The sequence below is a fragment of the Populus trichocarpa genome, chromosome 14, assembly GCF_000002775.5.
Source record: "Populus trichocarpa isolate Nisqually-1 chromosome 14, P.trichocarpa_v4.1, whole genome shotgun sequence".
Taxonomy (NCBI): domain Eukaryota; kingdom Viridiplantae; phylum Streptophyta; class Magnoliopsida; order Malpighiales; family Salicaceae; genus Populus; species Populus trichocarpa.
Window position 1 is genome coordinate 8980197 of NC_037298.2, and position 20414 is coordinate 9000610.

The 20414-nt window shown below is 34.3% G+C and overlaps 4 protein-coding genes across 4 annotated transcripts; 1 reads left to right on the top strand and 3 right to left on the bottom strand.

Annotated features, from left to right (window-relative positions):
• Positions 1 to 233: 233 nt before the first annotated feature.
• LOC7457963 (monothiol glutaredoxin-S6) lies at positions 234 to 922 on the bottom strand. Its single transcript, XM_002320996.3, has one exon. The coding sequence runs from the start codon at positions 791 to 793 to the stop codon at positions 485 to 487; it is 309 nt and encodes a 102-aa protein (XP_002321032.1). The 5' UTR covers positions 794 to 922; the 3' UTR covers positions 234 to 484.
• A 5684-nt stretch (positions 923 to 6606) lies between these two features.
• LOC7457964 (monothiol glutaredoxin-S6) lies at positions 6607 to 7163 on the bottom strand. The gene has a single exon (XM_002320997.2). It carries the CDS (start codon positions 7081 to 7083, stop codon positions 6772 to 6774), a length of 312 nt encoding a protein of 103 aa, XP_002321033.1. The 5' UTR covers positions 7084 to 7163; the 3' UTR covers positions 6607 to 6771.
• Positions 7164 to 12673: 5510 nt separating this feature from the next.
• LOC7457965 (OVARIAN TUMOR DOMAIN-containing deubiquitinating enzyme 5) lies at positions 12674 to 14807 on the bottom strand. Its single transcript, XM_002320998.4, has 3 exons — positions 14618 to 14807; positions 14190 to 14303; positions 12674 to 13743 (listed from the first exon to the last, which is right to left on the bottom strand). The coding sequence occupies exons 2-3, from the start codon at positions 14291 to 14293 to the stop codon at positions 12867 to 12869; spliced, it is 981 nt and encodes a 326-aa protein (XP_002321034.1). The 5' UTR covers positions 14294 to 14303; positions 14618 to 14807; the 3' UTR covers positions 12674 to 12866.
• Positions 14808 to 18644: 3837 nt separating this feature from the next.
• Positions 18645 to 19415, top strand: LOC7457966 (glutaredoxin-C11). Its single transcript, XM_002320324.3, has one exon. The coding sequence runs from the start codon at positions 18904 to 18906 to the stop codon at positions 19210 to 19212; it is 309 nt and encodes a 102-aa protein (XP_002320360.1). The 5' UTR covers positions 18645 to 18903; the 3' UTR covers positions 19213 to 19415.
• The last annotated feature ends 999 nt before the right edge of the window (positions 19416 to 20414 follow it).

Sequence of the window (20414 nt, forward strand, 5' to 3'; positions counted from 1 at the left end):
TCTGCAAAAGAGGAACTTTCCAGTAATTTGACGTAGGCTCATGTCTCTGACATCTACTTCATATGGAGAGTAAGGGACCACAAACACCATAACTCCATATTTCCAACATAATGTGGTAGAAATAAAGTTCTACCAGTAAATAAAGTTCTTGTCCCATTCATAGCAGTATGTACCAGTAAATGAAGTTCAATACATAGCATTGGTTAATATATATCCTCGATACAAAATGTTTGTGCTTGATTTTGAGCCCGTAGAAAGAAACAAAAGCAGTGCATCCTTATTAGGTACAGCGTAGATGCGTGGAAGTTCTGAAACTTCGTCGGGAAAAATTTAAAACATAAAGAGGTTCTGAGCAGTGCCAACTATCATTTTGTCTTAATGGGGAAAACAGCAAACAAAAAAGAAACAGTACTAGTAGCTTATCTAAATATTCTGCGGCGTGACATGGATCCATGTCCTATTGCGTAGAGAGAAACTACTTATTCTAAATCCATATTGCACCTGCTTGAATAAGCAATGGGACTAGTTGGTTCTGGATGTGGAGGCTCATCACCTGCCTTTCGTTACCAATCAGCTGTTGGCCTATGAACACAGCAGGTACACTCTGTCGAAACCCAAGCTGCATTAATGCCCTTTCAATTTGTTGTCCATTTGGAATTTGGTCTAGCTGATAAATCGTTGGATTTGCTCCAAATCCACGCATAAGCGACTCGATGGAGTGGCTCATGCAGCAAGAACTCTTGCTGAAAATCACCACTGGCTTTTCTTGAATCATTACATTCACTACATCCATTGTCACAACAAAGGTTTCAAAGAGTTTGAAGTGGTTGTTGAGAGACTTTAAAGGCTTGAGACGGGTGTATGTTGATGTAGATAGTTGAGACTCTAAAAGGCTTTGTTATGAGGAGCTTGAATACCTCTGGAGATGGAGGCTATTTATACTGTCCATTTAAATGGTTGAACTCCACAGAGGGATAGAAAATGAGGGTTTGACGAAAAACTGTTAAGAAGATGTGCCATTAGATTCCCCAGTTGCCTAATTTAGGATTTACTTGATTAAGACCTCCCTAGCTTCCTTCTTAATAGCAATTTGCATACGAGAAAAATGTGGTTTCCTGCTCTAATAACAGGACTTACATGACCCGCTTCTTGATTCAACCTGTCCAATTAATACACTGTACAAACATAAATTGCTTGCATTACAATATTAGTAATTAAACGTTCAAGATATAAAAGTTTTTGGGTTGGGTAGTCAAGGCAGTAATTTTGATAATCAAGATTTTTTTCTTCTTAGTTTTCCCCTTAAAAAATCGTAGAGCTTCATTTCTATCTAATTTTGAGCATCTGCATGCTGAGGTGGAGGATGGGTTGGGTTTATCCACTTGAATAAGACACTTTCCTCTATAGCAAGATTCGCACAAGTGCAATTTGAAGAAAACCGAAAGCTTGAAAAAAATGATGCTTTTAGAAAGACTTAACTCTGTACTCTTCCCTTAGCAGCAGGGTTATGTAACAAAAACCACGTATTTGTTCATATATACTAGAAGGAGAACAAGGCACCCAGTGGAGCCACCACACTATCAATCTCTACACATTGCAGAACCTGGAATGATATACTACCTACCTGCTAAGACATTCTGATCAGCAATCAGAAAACAAAAGGTTAATGCTAACAAATTACTATATCATTGCCCTCATGTTCTTCTGAGTGGGAAATGACCTTTTCTTTTCCAGTCCATGTTCTCATCTGCCACTTGCTTAGTTAAGAAATGCTAATGGGGGGTTTCCCCCAGTATATTGAGCGGTAGCTTTGCCTTACTTTGTTTAAAATTCGGAATCCTGGTAGATAGGCTACAAAAACAAGAATATTTCCTTCAAAGCAACAGCTTGAGCAAATAAGAATAAAGCACTCTGCTCTCACTTATTATCAATTCACTCTCTTGTCAACGTTTCTAATTCCTTACATGCGCTGCGATTTAAGTCTACACATAGATTGATTCTTATTTTATTTCATCAATAGAACTTCTAAAAACATGGGGTCAAATAGAATTACTTTCTTTTAGATGTTCTGATGTCAGTTAATATTGTGTTTAAAATTTTAAAATTCATGGACAAACTGATGATGGAAAGATATTCCCCATGTGAAAATACCTTGAGAATTCAAGCATGAACAACTCTATTTGCAAATACAGTTCCATCATCGTCACCTTTTCTTTTGGGCTTACACAACTTTGAATCATTAGTGTGATGCAGCCCCTCTTCCAATTTTCCTAGTGTTAACATCCAAAATATCTATTTATCTAGGTCACACAAGCTATATCTGCTTCCTGGAAATAGAAAAATAGACAGAAAGTACGGAGGATCATCCGCTTGCATAACTGGCTTGATCATGAGATAAAGCCAAAGGCTTAGATTAGCTTGCAGGGCCACTTGAATATGTTTTGCCTTCAACCCAGCTACTAATATATTCATGTTCATAACTCTTTTCCATCTGTTCAATGTACAAATTAAGCATGATCATGATGCTCCGTCTTATTCTCTTAACATATATGCGACGTATGCTTTGTAAATGTAATTACAGAACCTGCAGTACTCTTCGTTATTAACAAGTCTAAGAAAATGGAGAATTATAGATTGAATTATTAGAGCTCTTAGCAGTCATCATTAATCACGCTTTGATGCCATGCTATTAACAGGAAAATGACAGAGAGGATAAGTACAGCTGCTTAAGAAGCCACCCAAGAATGTCAACTTTGGTGAGTCAAGTAGGATTATCTAGAAATGGAATATGAGAAAAGGCTGAACGCGAGCGAGGACGGTTCCTGGCATCACAGATATAGATTAAGATTCTTGAGATATCATATCAGCAAAATATCCAACTTGTCGGCAATTTCGTTTCCTCATTTCTTTTTTGTGAGCTACCTCCATTTAATGCTTTAATTTCTAGACGATAATGACGAAAAATTTAAAACCATACTTTCACGTTTCATTAATGTATATATATATATATATATATGCAATCATGCAAGTACAACAAAATATATGAAAGTCACATCAAGATTTCCGTATGAAGTCACATCAAATTATATGACAGGATCAGTTTCTTATCGATATATAAATTAATTATGCCCTAAATCTCCAGTTAACAAGACTACTCATGACAGCACGATGAATTTCAATCTCATGATATTCTTCAGTTGGATACAGGCATCTTACTTTTTTATTTATTTTATCACATGGTTTATTGTTCCACGTTCCTAATTGTTTTATGGATAGAAGGTTAGAAGAATATAAAAATATAATATAAATTATATTTTGAGATTTTATTTATTAATTTAAGTTATTTGATTGAGATGATTTTTTGATATAGTATCAGAGCCTTGATAACCAAACAGTCACGAGTTTGAATCTCATCATTCTCATTTATTTAATAAAAATTAAATACAATGTAATGTAGTCATGTGCAAGTTTGAAGTCTAAAGGGTTTTTATTTGAGAGGATATGTTAGAAAATAATATAAATCATATATTGAGATGTTATCTAATAGTTTAATATTTTGAGTTAAAATAATTCTTTCACATAGAATATATATCCAAGAGCTTTTATCGTTTTCCAAGTTGTCATTTATCTATATTTACCTTTGCGAATGAGCGACGCAGCTGCACATCACTGTATACATACATTTTGATTTTGATCGCTAATCTTGATGAGCATAACATCCTTTTTCTATCGATAAGAACAATATTATTGATAGAACACTATAACACAGACAGGGGCAAATCTAGGTAATTGAGAAGTCTTGGTTACTAGGGCTCGCTCTCTACGCTGCGACTGTATTATTATTTCTTTGATATAGAAATTGATGTTCAACTTTTAAAGAAAGAAAGAAAGAAAAATATGCAATTTGAATAATATATCCTACTAGGCAAAATAAATAAGATAATTTTATTTTAATTAAATGATAAAAAAATAAACAACAATAACAAATGAACTAAATAAAAATATTGATCATAATAACATAGAAAAAAAATATTTTTTTCAAGAGGAGAAAAGCGATGTAACTTAATTCCAAGCCAATTAAATACAGAAAAGCAAAATTAAGTAAAAAAAAAAACAAAAGAAATTCAGTCCAAGTCAATTCGAGATAGCATGATAAACCTGCAATCCAAGTAATAAGAATCAAATTAACCCAAATTAACCTATTAATCCCGCGGTCCAGATCATAAAATTAAAATAAACCAATAAAAAAAACAAAAAAAATCACTAAATCCATTAAAAAAACACTAATATCAAGTGTGAAATAAAAAAAAATAAGTGAAACATAATAATTTACTTTTCCAAGTTGTTTTATGGTCAGGAGAGTATATATCCAAGAGCTTGTTTCCTTTTCCAAGTTGTCATTTATCTATATATATCTTTTTTTTTAGTTTAACATGGGTGTCCGGACCAGATTGCGCGCACCTCGACTATATATATTTGCGAACTATGCAGCTGCACATCACTATTTACATATATTTTGATTTTGATCGCTAATATTGATGAACATAACATCCTTTTTCTATCACTGAAGAAAAATATTATTGATAGAACACTATAACACAGATAGAGGCCTGGGTAATAAAGAAGTCTTAGTTATTACTAGATTGGTAGCTTGCATCTTACTGCGAGCTAGATTAAACTTTTTTTTAACAAGAAAAAAAATGTTTAGGTTATGAAATTTTTTAAAGAAGTATAAGAGAAATATATATATGAAAGTTAGGTTATTGACTTTATTAGATTATTGACTTTGGTTAATATAATAATATGATTAAAAAAAAATAACTTTGGTTAATATGATAAAAAAAGAGAGGCAAGAATAAGAGATAAATTAAAAAAAAAAAAAAAAGGCCTAGGTCAAGTTGGGTTAACCCGCGAAACCCGTGACATGGCAAATGAAATTGGGATAATCTTATATAAGGATAAAATAAAAAAAAAATCAATTGCAAAAAAGAACTTAAAAAAAGACCTAAGACAACTTAAATTGATCTTTCAAACTCGTGACCCGGGTTATGAGGTCAAAAGCATTCCATAGAAGGCAAACCCAAAAAAATTATGAAGTCAAATTCTAGATTAACAAAATCTCAATTATTAAAATGTTGAGATATGAAATCAAAAAAGAAATTTTCAATATAAAATTCTTAAAAACAAAATAAATAGCCATTAAAAAATGCCCACCAAATCATTGTACTCTCAGACCAACCCTTGAGACAGATCCTCCACAGGTTAGAAATGTGTGGATGACTAGGGAAATGGGCCATTAATTGAACGGAGAGAATTTGGATTTCAATACAAAATTCGACCAACCATAAATGGTAAAACCTTAATAGATTTTATTAACAAAACCTTATCAGATTTTATTGATAGGTGTATTTTTAAGAATTCAAGGGATATATTTGAACTGCAATCTTCAATTATAGCTTCTACTACACAGGATGCGCCAATTAGACAACCACAACAAGCCTTCACTTGGAACTTTTATGTTTACGGATCTTCCAATATCAATGGAAGTGGAGTTGGAATATTGTTGATTAGTCTAAAAGAGCAAGTCTTTAAATATAAGGTTCACTTTGAATTCCTAGCTACAAAAAATGTGTCAAAATATAAAGTTTTTCTAGCTGGGTTGTGTCTAGTAAAAACCCTGAATGCATATCCTTTGAAAGTTCATAATGATTCTAAGCTGGTGGTGGGTCATTTTCAAGGAATATATGAAAGCAAACAACCTACAATGCAATTATATCTTTAGAAAGTTTTACTTCACTTGAAAAATGAAAACAAAAAATTTTCAATCAATAGGCAAATCTCCTAACAAAATTAGCCAATTCTAGATCTATATAACGCCTTTTAACCTAACTTGGGTTATATCTCATGTCTCGAGTATCTAAGACTAAGGAATCCTACTTCTAGAACAATTACATGAATTATTCATGTAAGAGATAATGATCTTCCTACACTTGTAAATGTATAAAAGGTCTCTTAAAGGATCTACCCCACTTACCATCTCATTAATAATATGTAAGGGATATTTGACCTCTATTAATGCCATCGAAAGCAAGGGACTTTTCAGCCATTCTCTTCTCTAAAAACGATAAAGTTTAGGGGTATAAATGCCCCCTGAATCATTTGGGTAAATGGCTCAAAACCTTTTTATTTTTCAATAGTTTTCATATATTTTAGAGCATTAATCACCCTAAAATACAAGAACTAACATTATTTGTTCTTGGAATTTAAGGTTTTTTTTAAATCATTTATTATCTTTCTTATAAAGTTACTGATTTTATCATCGAAGAATTTTTAAGTCCCCTAATTAAACTATTTTTGCAGGTAATTAAGATTTATAATTAATTTGATACTTCTTCAACTAAGAAGAAGAAAACTATTTATTTGAATATCTTGATTAATTATTACCCACAAACTAAATAACATGTTATACACAACCAATGTTGCAAATGGATCATGTAATTAAGCTACAAGTCTCCTTTATTTAGCATCCACTAGCATTTAGTACAGACCGAAGATAATTAATAGTAGGACATGGTTAACAGAAATTAAAAAAAAAAAAAAAAAAAAAGTTAATCCTGACCGCTGAAAAACGATCAGGTATTCAAGAGACTCTATAAAATATATATCTAAAGCCTTGTTCGATAATCTATATTCAAGCCCATCAAAATTCGAGCACTAGCAAACAGTACTGAATTAAAGCAAGTGCAAATTTGACTAATGACTGCCATTTGATCAAATCCATATAGCTCCCGCCTTCCTGAGCAATGGGGCTAGCTCATTCCTGACTTGTAAGCTCATGACTTGCTTATCACCACCAACAAACTCTTGGCCTATGAAAACAGCTGGTACACTTGGCTGACATCCTAGCTGCTGCACTAATGCCTTTTCAATTTGCTTCCCATTTGGTATTTGATCCAGCTCATAAACTGTAGGATTTGCCCCAAAGCTAGATATAAGTGTCTTAATGGAGTGGCTCATGCAACAAGTGCTCCTGCTAAAGACCACCACTGGCCTGTCAGCAACCAACCTGTTCACCATATCCATGTCTACGAAGAATAGAAGTTGGCAAAGTGAATGTTATGACTTGTGAAGTTTGTTGTGAGAGATAATTAGAGGGCTTTGCTTTGAAGAACTTGTCATCCTTGGATGGTCTATTTATACTAGCCATTCGGAGGGGGTAGCTTGCATTCTTTTCTTCTTTCCCTGATAGAATATCAGCTGAAAGGGAATAAAATGTTAAGAATATGTATTCAATTTGATTCCTTATGTACTCTGATGATTACTTGAGGTTGACCTGTAGAATCATACTTTCTATCCTGAAAATTAATTAACATGCACAATGTGACAATAACAAGAAAATGATAGATTCCCAAGTCAATTTAACTACAGTATCCTTAACCTATCATATCACACAATGTGACACAAGGGTGTTCTAACCTTCCCCGGCCTGATGGTTAACTGACTTAATTGACCAAGTGATTTGGCCCTGACGATGTACCGTCATTTCTCGGTGGTTTCTTGAGTGTCTTGTATTAAAAATCAAAGGCCCGATGCCTTATGCCATAAACGGCACTTTTGAACATAGTTGCATTTTGCCATTTCATTCCGTTAAAGGCTTAATTAACCCCAATACCTTTGAATTTCTCCTACCTTGTTTTCTTTGTGAGCATAAGCTGAGGTGGAGAAGGAACTTGGGTTCATCCAACTGTTAGCTCCTATCCTTTTCCATGTAAAGATTCGCACAATTTTAATGCAAGACAACCGAAAGCTGACAGAAGGGCAACGAAAAGAAGAAATTTGCATATAGAAGATGCTTGTCAAAAAGCGATTCACCCTTTAATTGAAGATCGCATGGAAAGATCACAAAACTACGTACGTAAGGGCCGTACAAGAAGATGGTTTTTTGAAGATCCACTACATGACCTTATCATCTACTTTGACAAATAACACAGATATTCTCTGCATGAATCACCTGATTAGTGCTTATAAACAATGGAAGAGGCCTACTAAAAATATTATATTATGATCAGCTAGCATCATCAAGTTAATTTATTTCCTTTTTCTTTATTAATAACCCTGTCTTTTATCATAAAAGAAAAGAAAGTTTCTATATTATATTTAGGCAGCATATATGTGGTCGGTCAGCACTTCAAAGTTTCAACAATTGCTGAGCTTTGACTTAAAAGCACAAGAAAATATGGGGCTAGCGATCTTTATAGTATCTTGGTTTACTTCACCTTAAATTAAGCATGGACTCAATATTGTGCTGATTACAGCACTAGGACTCTTAAAGCATATTTACTAGGGTGATATTCCTGAGAATTCGAGATTAAGATCTCTCATTGTGGAAGAATTCTATCACTTGTCCACCCTTTCCTGAAAGCAATTAATTAGAATCACAGTTCTGACACGTGCCCTTTCTTCTTTATCTGCGTAGAATGTTGAAATTCTGTATATTTGATGAAAGGTACCATGCAAAAACTAGCTATAAGAAATTAATGGCCACGTTCTGCTGTCTGGAAAGCTCCCCTGGGCAGGAATATAATAGCTCAACCGGCTCATGATAAAACGAAGGGTCACTGATGTAGAGTTTTCTGGTTTATGGTATCTTCACCTTTTCAATACATTTTTTATTAATGAAATTAATTAGACTTTATCAATACGTGCATGATTTTATGGCGAGTATTCCGGTTTTATGATGGTCACCTTCACTTTATATATAAATACACACAAAATTTGTAGGAAGAAAATTAGTGTGGTGAGAGTTAACGGGGAATAATGCAATAAGCAAAACTAAAAAACAAAAAGATTTGAGAGGAATACAATACAATCTTATTAAGTTTTTTTATCTTGTGTATTTCTCTCTAAACTTATATGAATTGTGATTTTTATTATCTATTGTAATATCACAAACTCAAACATTTTTAAAAACCTTTTAGGCAACATCGATAATATTTACTGTCTAATAACTCACAGCTAACCGAATCCTAAATCTTTCAATTACAAGATGAACAATTTACCACGTGGTTCAAAACACATATAAGTACTATCATGGTACTTAATTTCATTACAGAATTCTCGTTTACTGTTTATTGTTGTACTTGATGTACAAGGTTTATCAAATAGGAGAGATATGGGGACGATCTTTCGACCCACCCGGATTTTGATCCGGATTTATGGATGGAGGTAGGATCGTCTGGTGGACCCAATAAAAATCGAGTGTACGAACTCTCCAACACTACGACCGAGAACTTGCAGGCAACCCGTAGTGTCTCAACCATTGGGAGCTCTCAATCGGTATCGAGCACCTAGTCTCAGGAGTTCGTGGTCTTGCAACAACACACGGCTCATCGCACCAAAAAATATGAGCAACTCTCGACGAATTATAAACAACTCCGCCAAATGGTCATGGACATGAGATCACAAATGGGTGGTATGTGTGCATCTTGTTTTTTGCAGTATGGTCCCGGAAATGACCAACCTCCTCCTCCTCCTCCGCCGCCGCCATTGTTCTAGTTTAATTTTTATTTGTACAAATAAAATTGTAATGAAATATTAGGGTTTTATATTATTCAAGTTTATTTTTACATATTTCAATTTTATACAATTTTATTTTTTTTAATTATTCTATACAATTTAATTTTTAATTATCACGGACGGAGTTACCGAAGGACTCAATCTGTCGGTATTTTTCAAAGAATTGAAAAAAATTTATTGCATATACCACTATCACCGACAAAATTAGTCCATCGGTGATTTACTGATGGAAATACAGACAGACACAATCCGTCTGTATATTCCAAAGAGTTAAAAAAATTTTTACTACATATGACACTATCACATAAGAAATTATGTCAGCAGAATAATGTTGTCTGTATAATTCTAGCGGATAATTTTTTTTTGACACATATTTTTCATCTATAAAACAATCGGTTTTTAATTTTTTTTTTACCGGTCAAATTAGCGACAAATATAGAATTACCAGCTTATGCATTCCCTCGGAAAAATTATTAAATGTTGTAGTGGGTTCAGTCAATCTCTCACTTGCAATGCGACAGATATATATTAGTTTGTAATTACCTTGCAAGTAGGACATAGAGGATCGATCATGAGAATATATGATCACGAGTTTCAATATGGAGGAATAAAATTTTGTTTTGGTGGATGGATACATATCTACAGGTAGAACCTAAAGCAAAATGCGAGGTCAGTTCCTCGCATGACAGAGACATGTGAATTGCATTGGCTTAAGTTACCTAGGTTAATGTTCGTACAAAGTACAGCACTTAGGATTCCATCTCTTTCTCATGGACCAAGCTAGCTAGATAGCTAGAAAGCCAAGTTGAGAAATTTCAGATAGAAGTGGTTCAAGACAGCTTGATGCTTATCTTTTTTCAAGATCTACTGAAAGTTCTTAGAAACTTCATCGATAATATATGCTCAACAATCTTTCTAGAGATAAAAGTGCAGGTATATATGGAATAGAATTCACAACACATGACAAGATCACTCATCTTTGCTCAAAACGATTCTCTAAATCTAAAATTTAAACGATCTCTGATCTTTATGGCAAGCTGAATGTCGTTCGTGTCATAAAATTCCCTGGCTAGCTATGGTACGGTGATATAAATGGGCATCTCCGAGCCTTGGATAGCCGTTTTCTGTGGGTTCTCCATATATATTATTCCATGTTTTGTTGTCTTTATGCATGATGTGAATGTTCACGGGATTTGGCAGGCTGCACATTTTGCAGAAGTTGGAGGCCAAATTGTGAAAGCCCTCCCCTGAATTTTTGTTCAAAAAAACAAACATCTTGTGAGGATATTTCAATATTTCTTTCCATAATTTACTCCTTTTCCCCTTAGAAAGGAAAAAAAAAAGGGAGTTAGAATGATTTTTAAGAGTTTTTTCATCAATTTCTCGATTAAACCCTAACAGAAGAAATACTTTCAAAAAATCATATTGTTTATGATAAGAACAAAAAAATCCCTGATTTTTTTTTATTCAAATGAGTATTTGTTCTTTTGCTAAAGTTGAGTGAGGTTTATTCCAATTTGGCCCAAGATATACTTGTCGGCACGAGGAATTAAAGCATACGTGGGTGCATTCTATCTGTAGCTAAATTAGTTTTAATTGGCAACTAGTTATCGTACCTGCTATATTTATTTAGTAAAGATCCTCGTTTTTTTATTTATGTTTTTTTTTCTTGTTTTGATGAAACATGTTTTTTTTCTTTATTAAAAACATGTTTTTTTTAAATAAAAACTTAAGGTAATTAAAATAATTATTCGTAAGAATCATAAAAATTTAATTCATGAGAAAAAAATGCATTTATTTAGTTAAAATTTGTTTTTTTTTATGAAATATGTTTTTTCTATTAGGAGAATGTTTTTTCAAATAAAAATTTATTATAATCTAAAAAACAAGTTAAAAAAACTAAAAAATCATGTCTTCGTACATAAACTATGTGCTTGTATAAAAGAATAAAAGAGTAATTAATTTATGAAAACTACATAAGAAAATATAATAATAAAATATATATTTTTATTCTTATTGAAAATTCTTGTGCATTTTTTTAAACATATATTCTTTCTTCTTTAAAATATACGTGATCAAAATTTGTAAATTAATCACCAGAGGTGTCCCAAAGCACGACGTACTTAGGCCCAAATCAGAGTGTGAGTCCATGTGAGCAGCCACCAGGCCTAAACCCAATGATGGAACCAATGTGCTATAAGACTCTAACCCACCAGACATTTATTTAACAATTGTATTGTGCCAAGCACGGTCCATATACCATGTGGGTGCCGCCCATCATCAGCCCACCCAGCCGTGTGACAAAATGACCCCTTTTTCGCTTTGATAAAAAAATAAATGAAAACGAGACTCAAATAGAAAGTTATGGTAAAAAATTCAGGCTGTAAAATGTTTTTTATTGGAAATATATATATACAAAAATTTATTCAAATCAAAATCATTCAAAAATATATAAAAAAATATTTTAATGTTTTTTTTTTAAGACAAACATACCCAAACTCGGGTAGAAATGCAATATACATCACCACTGGTGCGAAATGTTAAGACATGAGTGGAGTGGAATGAATAGTGTAGGTGGTGTCTAGAGTTATTAGCAAAATTTTAACCAAATCTAAGAGTTTTGGAGCTTAATTTAATTTTTGCTTGAAATGATTTTTTATTTTTATTTTAATGGAGCGAGGATGGCTTTAACTTGTCTATGGATGAACAAGGTGAAAAACATTTGAGTTCAGAGATTCTCTGATGATGTCTGGGACCAAACCTGCAGACCAGAAGAGTTGGGCGGATACGCGCCGTCAACAAGTCATCTACAAGTTTATATATCTACAGACTGAAACACGATCAAGCCTGACCCCCGGACGGAGGCCTAGCCCGTCTTTTTTCTTATCCAAAGTTTTCCTTTTTCATTTTGATGGAAGTTCGTCTGTTTTCTATTCAAGTATGTTTTCCTCTATTTTTCACACTCCAACGTTCCGGCTCTTAGTTATTCCTTCCAAAGATCCTTCTCTCTTTACATTTATCAACCAGATGTCGATGAAATTTAGTGCCCTGTCTGTATACATTTCCTCAATCAGATCCAGCTACTAAAATAAAATAATTGGAGACAATGTTAAACAGTGCACATATATTGATGAAATTTCCCACCATTCCAAAATTCACACGATTGTCAACCTTGATGATGATGATGATGCTAACAATAATGAATTCTACACAACCCAAAGATTCAACTTAGAGCGGACAAATATCTTGTTCCTCATGAAGTGAAGATGCAAAGGTGTAGTATTACATGCCTATTGGATCAAATTTGGAACAACAGAATTATAGTGCTCCCCAAGACCAAACGCATGCTTATGGTACGACAACATAATGCTTGCATTTGATGAACCAGCACCACCGTCAGATTTGTACTCCTTTCCCATCTCCACATCAGGGAATGATCCTGAAAATATCTTGATATGCCTCCGGAGGCAGTGAGTTAGAGCCCCAAGCTCCAGCTGCCCTCCCCATGCTGTTGTAGACTCAACTTCTTTACAGTAATTCTCGAATCTATCTGAGAGTGAATGATCAGAGTGTTCTTCGGTAATAGTATCTGACAGGAAAAAAGGGAGGAAATCTGGTGAGTTTTCCCTCATATAGGCAGCCACCAATTTTCGAAGCTCTTGGTAATCATATGGTGCTGAACCTCCAGAAAGGAGTGCCAGCTGATCTTCAACAGCTCGGTAGAGGCAGTGCCCATCTGGCTTTATTTCATTTATAGTCAACCCGAGGGGTTCAAGCTTTCTTTCCAATTTTTCATCTTCAATCATTCGATCACTTTCAAGGTTGCTCTGCTCTTCTTGTATTCTTTGTTCTCTTTCTGCTTCTTGCTGAGCTCTTTTCCCCCGTCTCTTTGCGCTCTTGCTGGGCTTTGAATGCTCAGGCTGGTTGGTAACAGAAACCCCCGCTACAGCCTTCACCAAGTTGTCAAGATTGCTACTCTCATTTCCATTAGTACTGTTGTAACCTAAAGAAGCAAGTTCTTCAGCATGTTTTTCTTTTAGCTTTGCAGATAGTTGAGAGACCTCTTCCTCGACCAACTTTTTCTTAGCTTTCTGTTCCGCCTTGCTACCTTTTGCAGCTGCCTTTTTCATTTCAATTTCTTTGTTCTGCAGCTGTCTTATCTCCTTTCTGCTCACATAAAAAATTTTAGACACGAACACCAATTAACAATTCGCCCAAGTGTTTAGGGTTACCAATATTATATTATAATCAAATATAATGTTAAATGTAAAACTAAGGTAAGCAACAGGTAGACTTTCAGTGCAAGTCATTTACAAACTACAGTTCTTTTTTGTCTTAATTTTTGTAATCTATGCATCTCAGTTCCATAGCAGTGACAATAGCTACTCCTCGTAACAAATGAAACATAAGGTCACCACCATCATAGCAATAATGGTTATTTCCTCATACCCTGCCCACAAAAACTGGTACATCAGAAAGCTATGTGATAACTGAGTTTTCACACAACACCAAAAATCTCCGCTACACCTAAAATAGTAAAGAAAACACTGAACCCAAATCATAAATAAATGGATCAGTAATAAATCGATGATGCAGATTATAGAACAATATACCTGTGCCGAGAAAGCATTTCATCACGGGATTCCTCTTCCTTTTGAGACACATTGGCCGGAATTGCCTCAGTTGGTTGATCCTGTATTTCTTGAGCATCCGACATTTGGAGTACACTGTGATAAAAAAAAAAATTTGATAATTCAGAACCTGGGATGTAGTTGAACCAGACCGTCCGAAACAAATAACTACAAATTCTACAAAGATTAAAACCAGAACCTAATTTCCGAACCCCAATCATAATATAACGTCTGCAAGACTGAAATATGGATTCTCCATAGAAACCCAACTGGTCGATTAAGCTAATTACATAAATCCCATACTCAAAACCATATTTTTCGAAATAGCAACTATTCAACAGATAAAATTCACAGAACCATGAATGAAAACTTCTTCAAGTTTAGCTTAGACAGAGAAGAAGAAGTCTAACCTTTAAGAAAATCGAAGAAAAAGTAAAGGAAGTTGGTTTCCGGCGGCAGAACTCGCTGACAGCGATACTAGGAAAGGCGGCTGTTACAGCTTCGGGGGTCTTGGGATCCCTCGGGGTCGATAAAAAAAAAAAAATTTCTCTTCTTTTGTGTGTGATATAAATAGAAAGGGCAGAGGGAGAGTGGCGGCCCAAAACAAAAAGGGAAGGAAGGCCCTTCTTTTACACTAGGGTTTTAGAGTTTTAAACATAATAGGGTGCATCTGGTATCTGTACTTGTTTTATTTTCAATTCAGTCCCTGTACGTTTTCTTATATATTTCTTATACTCTCTTATTGTGACAAACTGGTGGCTGGAGATATGGCTGTCTTGAATCTTTGAGAGGTTCGGCTCGATCTTCTTCTCTTTGCACGATGACTGATTTAAGCTTTAAAGGAGAAAAACTATTATTCTTGATGCAGAGGAGGCTACGAGTAACACAAACATCTTTCAATATATATATATAGATCGATTCTGGATAATATTGACAATGATTTCGGCTGATTTTCTTTCCTTTCTTAGCACAATTTGATCGCTAAAACGTGGCAATTTGGAAGCTGAACTCCTCATAAAGGTGAGCAAGGATGTTGCTGGGCCAGAGTTATGAACAAAAAGACCGTTGCCATCTCCTTCATATTGGGATGTGAAGTTTGCTCAAGGCTTGGTCCTCAAGCAACAAAGATTTGTTTTGGGCTCTTTTGAACTGGGCTTTGTGAAACATGCCCTTCATGTCCATTCACTCACGAGTTAGCCTTAAAACGCTTCTTTTCATTCTGATTTGCAAGAGAACACGAAGGAATTTAAGAGAAAATGTGACCAGGAAAAAAAAAAGAGTGATTATCCTTCATAGGATTTAATTATAACTTAATCAGTTAACTACCATTTACCATTCTCAATTTAGCAGTTTTTTTTTCTAAAAGTAGCAACAGAATCAAATTTAACAGGCCAAAACATCATTTAAAAATCCAAAAATACTCTCCCATAGCGGAATGGGTCATGACTATATTACCTTAGCCCAACAGGAATGGGCCCAGGTTGTTGTTTGGGTCCAATTACCCTTAGGTTCAGGCAATAACAAAGAATGGACCTAGGTGCTGCCTAGGCTCGTACATAATTGGGTCCAGGTGTAGCGTGTGAACCTAATTAATTTTGGGTATTGGGCGTACGCCTAACACCCATATTGGGTACACGTCCCAGTGCACCAGGCATTGGACACACACAGAGTCAGGATTAAAGCATAAGATTTTCTATATAAGATATAACTGAGTGATCTCAAGTCTAAGAATCACTTACACAATCGTCACGTGAGCCTTTCCATAAATATAAGTGATTTTTTCATATGGAGTTCTCATACGGGTCAGTTCAATGTGCATGTCATCTGACAAGCATCTACATATTAGTTCTAAGCATTTCTTATACCCCAACTTATAAGAATAACTGCTTCTTTTCATAAAGAAAAGAACATGATATGTATCAGTCTCAACAACTCTAATTAATGTCCAATCTTACTAGAACATTGATCGAGAACATTTAGAAATAATGTTTTGATGTAATATATAGGAATCCTATAATTATAATGACTTTATAATTTTCTTTGCAAATCATTTTTGTCCTGAGAACTTTATCTTTACTGTAGATTTATTAATCAGATATTAGATTCATTAATCAAGTATTTGATGAATATTAAAAATAAATAAAGCCTTTATTAATATACACACACACACATGAACAAAGTCAATGACACGTGTAACCAACTGATTGGCTACATTGCATATACAATTACAATTAGCCCAATTGTTAGTAATATTTTGATTATGGTTTGAATTAGAGCCGCCAAGAGCTAAACTCGATAAGGTCAAATTTTTTCAATCTCAAGAGAATTAATAAGGATAATAGACCTATGTCATAAATCACACATGTGTGTAGCTTGAAACAACAAGGAATAGCGCAACCCGTCACTCTTTGATTAGAAGAATAAGCACATTCGAGTCTATTTTATTGGACTTTTATTTGGTTTTATTATTGGATTTAGTTTTATTTTATTTTAGACTTCATCTTATTTTAGTGGGTTGTTAGCCCAATTGTTGGTAATATTTTGATTATGGTTTGAATTAGAGCCACCAAGAACTACACTTGATAGGGATGAGTTTTTTCAATCCCAAGAGAGTTGATAAAGATAATAGACTCTTGTCATAGATCACACACATGTATAGTCTGAAACAACAATAAATAGCTTAAGCCATCACTTTTTAATTAGGAGATTGAGCACATTCAAGTCTATTTTATAGGATTTTTATTTGGTTTTATTATTTGATTTAGTTTTATTTTATTTTAGATTTAATCTTATTTTAGTAGATTGTTAGGTATGTTTTGATTATGGTTTGCTTTAGATTGTTTAAGTGTATATTTCTATGAGATTGACATCTTTTGATGGTTTATTAAAGAAATTGTAGACAGACCTTAATTTCTCCTCTCTTTTATTTTGCTTCTTCTTCTTCTTCCTCAATTGATTTTTGTCCCGCATCACATCAACATTGATATATACCACAAATTAGGACTGGAAAAGAAGAGATCACAAGTGGGTGGATGGGACACAGCATATTGGATACGGTCGCGTATGACGCATGTACATGTTCACCATACGCATAAAAAGCTACTGAAATTGGCCGGCATAGGCATGCATGCAGGACAAGGAATTTTGCATATTCTTAAGAATTTGATATATAGAAAGATTCGTCTTGCATGTTTATGATCAAGAAGAATAAGCAAGAAGATGCACTTATACACAAGATTTGATTTGTGATAGCTAGCAAAGGCCAAGTAGCTATAGCTAGTACTGTTGTCAACTATTTTTTCAATTATCTTCACACGGCCTTTTCCATCTTTGTAAGGGCAGATTTTGTCCACCTGTTAGTTCGACAGGGAAGTACCGAATCTAAATTTTCAGTTAATGAAAAGAAAAGATTTCTCCATCTCTGTAAACTTTTTTAGTTAATGAAAAGAAAAGGAAAGTTTTTTTTTGAAGAGGATATGCACACAGAGATCAAAAGAGCAAAGCAAGAACGTATATATCCATTGCCAATTTTATTTTTTTTCATCATAATAATAAGCTAACAAGATCTATTCGAGTTTTGAATGTAGAGGCTCAACTTAGTGGCATTCTCCTCTTCAAACAAGTGTAAATGTATGTAGCTCTATTTTCCTGTGTTCCTTTTCTTTTGCAAGTAGAATTTGGTTTTTCTTTTCTTTCCTCCTGTTTCTAGAATTTTGCATACCATTAATACGGTGAGGGGACCAATTCAAGAAAGTGAGAATGGATTGGATAAACTCTATCTTCCTCCACATCAGCCAGCGCCCAGCAGATGCTATGCTACAATGACAAGTGACCCAAATGTGTCAGGCAATCACAAGAAACAAGTTTAACTTGATCCAGCTTTAAGAGCTACGTCGTGTGCTGTCTATGCATTCGTATACATTCATCAGGAATTTTTCGATAATCTTAATTCATAGGCGAGGCAAGACATCTGTGTAGAGATTAAGTTAATGGAATATTTGCAGAGAGGATGAACAAGTGACCCAGACCTTCCATGCCTTTGACATTCCACATATATATACCAGCCACTATTGAAACGGCATTGAGATTCTTCATGGTGGTGAGATATGAAAAAAGGTATTCTTGTCCATCCTTCAACAAAGAATACTTATCAATATGATCAGTAATTAACTTCGAATTCTATATTTCAGATGCTACCAAAGGGGGCCGAAAGTATGTTCTGCTAATTGTTAAATGTATTGTTTTTATTCCTACACTGTTTAGCTGTACGGAAAATCTATCCTGGAGATTTGAATTACAGTTATAGATGACAGGTACAAGTCGTTTATAGCACAAAGGGGTCACTATCAAATAAATCATGCATAATTTAAAATATTTTTCTTATCCAAACAAATATCAGAAGGATCTTTCTCTTTTTATCCTATAGTTTGTTTTTCCTTTATGGATTAAACAATGCTATCCACCACCCCTCAACTGCCCTTATAAATAAGGCCTGATGAATCTCAAAGTCCACCAAAGCAATTCCTCAGTAACTAGCAGCTACAAGCTTCTGCACTCAGCTTGCTTCCCTGCAGGTTTTTTTCCTTTCTTGATTGACTTTGTGTTTCTTCCAAGCTAATTCTAGTAGCACTCAGCTAGCTGTGAATAGCAAGAGAATTGTTTCTTTTCTTATCAACACCAGGAAAAGGTTTTAGAAATGGATAAGGTTAGAGATTTGGCATCTAGGAACGCTGCAGTGATCTTCACCAAGAGCTCATGCTGCATGTGCCACAGCATCAAGACACTTTTTTATGAACTAGGTGCAAGCCCCGCAATTCATGAGCTAGACCGTGAAGCCAATGGTAAGGAAATGGAGTGGGCTTTACGTGGGCTAGGGTGCAACCCCACCGTCCCAGCTGTCTTCATAGGTGGAAAATGGGTAGGATCAGCCAAAGATGTGCTATCCCTGCACCTGGATGGGTCTTTGAAACAAATGCTCATGGAAGCCAAGGCAATCTGGTTCTAGCTATAGTACCTCTCAAATAAGCCACACAGTACTTTAGTTTAACGCTGTATGATATGGAAATAGCTCTTATGCTATGTTGAAAACAATGTTGTATTTAAGGGCTTTGCTTTTTCTCGAGTTCCCTGACTACATTGTATGAAAAAACGTAATATTATGATAAAAAATCCTGAAGATCAGTTTTCAGGGGGTGTTTAAGATTTCAATGATGCTTTCATTTCTGTCCATAACCAGAAACCTACCTGAGAACTTTGAGCATATTTTTACTCTGTTGGCTTGATGCCTATCTTATAAAAAATGGAGATCAGGCAAGCATTTACTAAAGTCACCTATCCTGAACAATTAGAATTCTCACTTCAGAATATCTGGCAGAACTGCGACGTGCAAGCTAAATTAAAATATAGGATAAAGTTCATCTCCATAGAAGAAATTTTCGGACAGAAATTTATCCGCTTGGTAAAATTGCAATTCTTGGCAGAGCTTCCTCTGCACAACTGTCAAACTGGTAGGAAATATTTGTGGATAACATATGGTGCCTTTTCCTTGAAATCATTTTAAGATATATTTTAACCTTAAACCTTAAACATGGTTTTTTTTACCCCTAAATTTTGGAATTGAGACCTTTTAATCACTTCTACATGGACACCTCTGCTAAGGGAATGACAAAAAGGTGATGCTGGAACTTTTATGCTTCCCATAATGTATTCCTCCATATCCAGAAAGCAAAAACTTTGTCCGATGTGACTTTTATGCATAAACTAAGAATATAACATCCATGCATATGATTTCCTAGATGTGCATATCTACATATGTGATGAGTACAAAAATCTAAGATGCTTAGGTATAATGCTTGATGTATTATTGGTTAATATTCTCATAACCTAAGTTTTTTAATAAATAATAAAAAAAATAAATGGATAAGAATATATTTGAGATTGGGGTTAAGACAACACAAAATTTAAAATTTGAGGATGGAATTATTAAATTTGAGAGTCAATTGGTTAATAACTAAAGAATTAATAAGTTGGAGACTTTAATTAAAATTTAGATTAGTTTAATTAATAAAATCAGGTGCTTAATTAAAAAATTGATAAGTTTGAGGACATAGTTAAGTTTTGATTTAATTAATTAAAGAAATCAGGAGTTTGATTAAAGAAATATCAAAGTTGTGGGCTGATTAAAGGCTAAATTTCAGGAGATTAAAG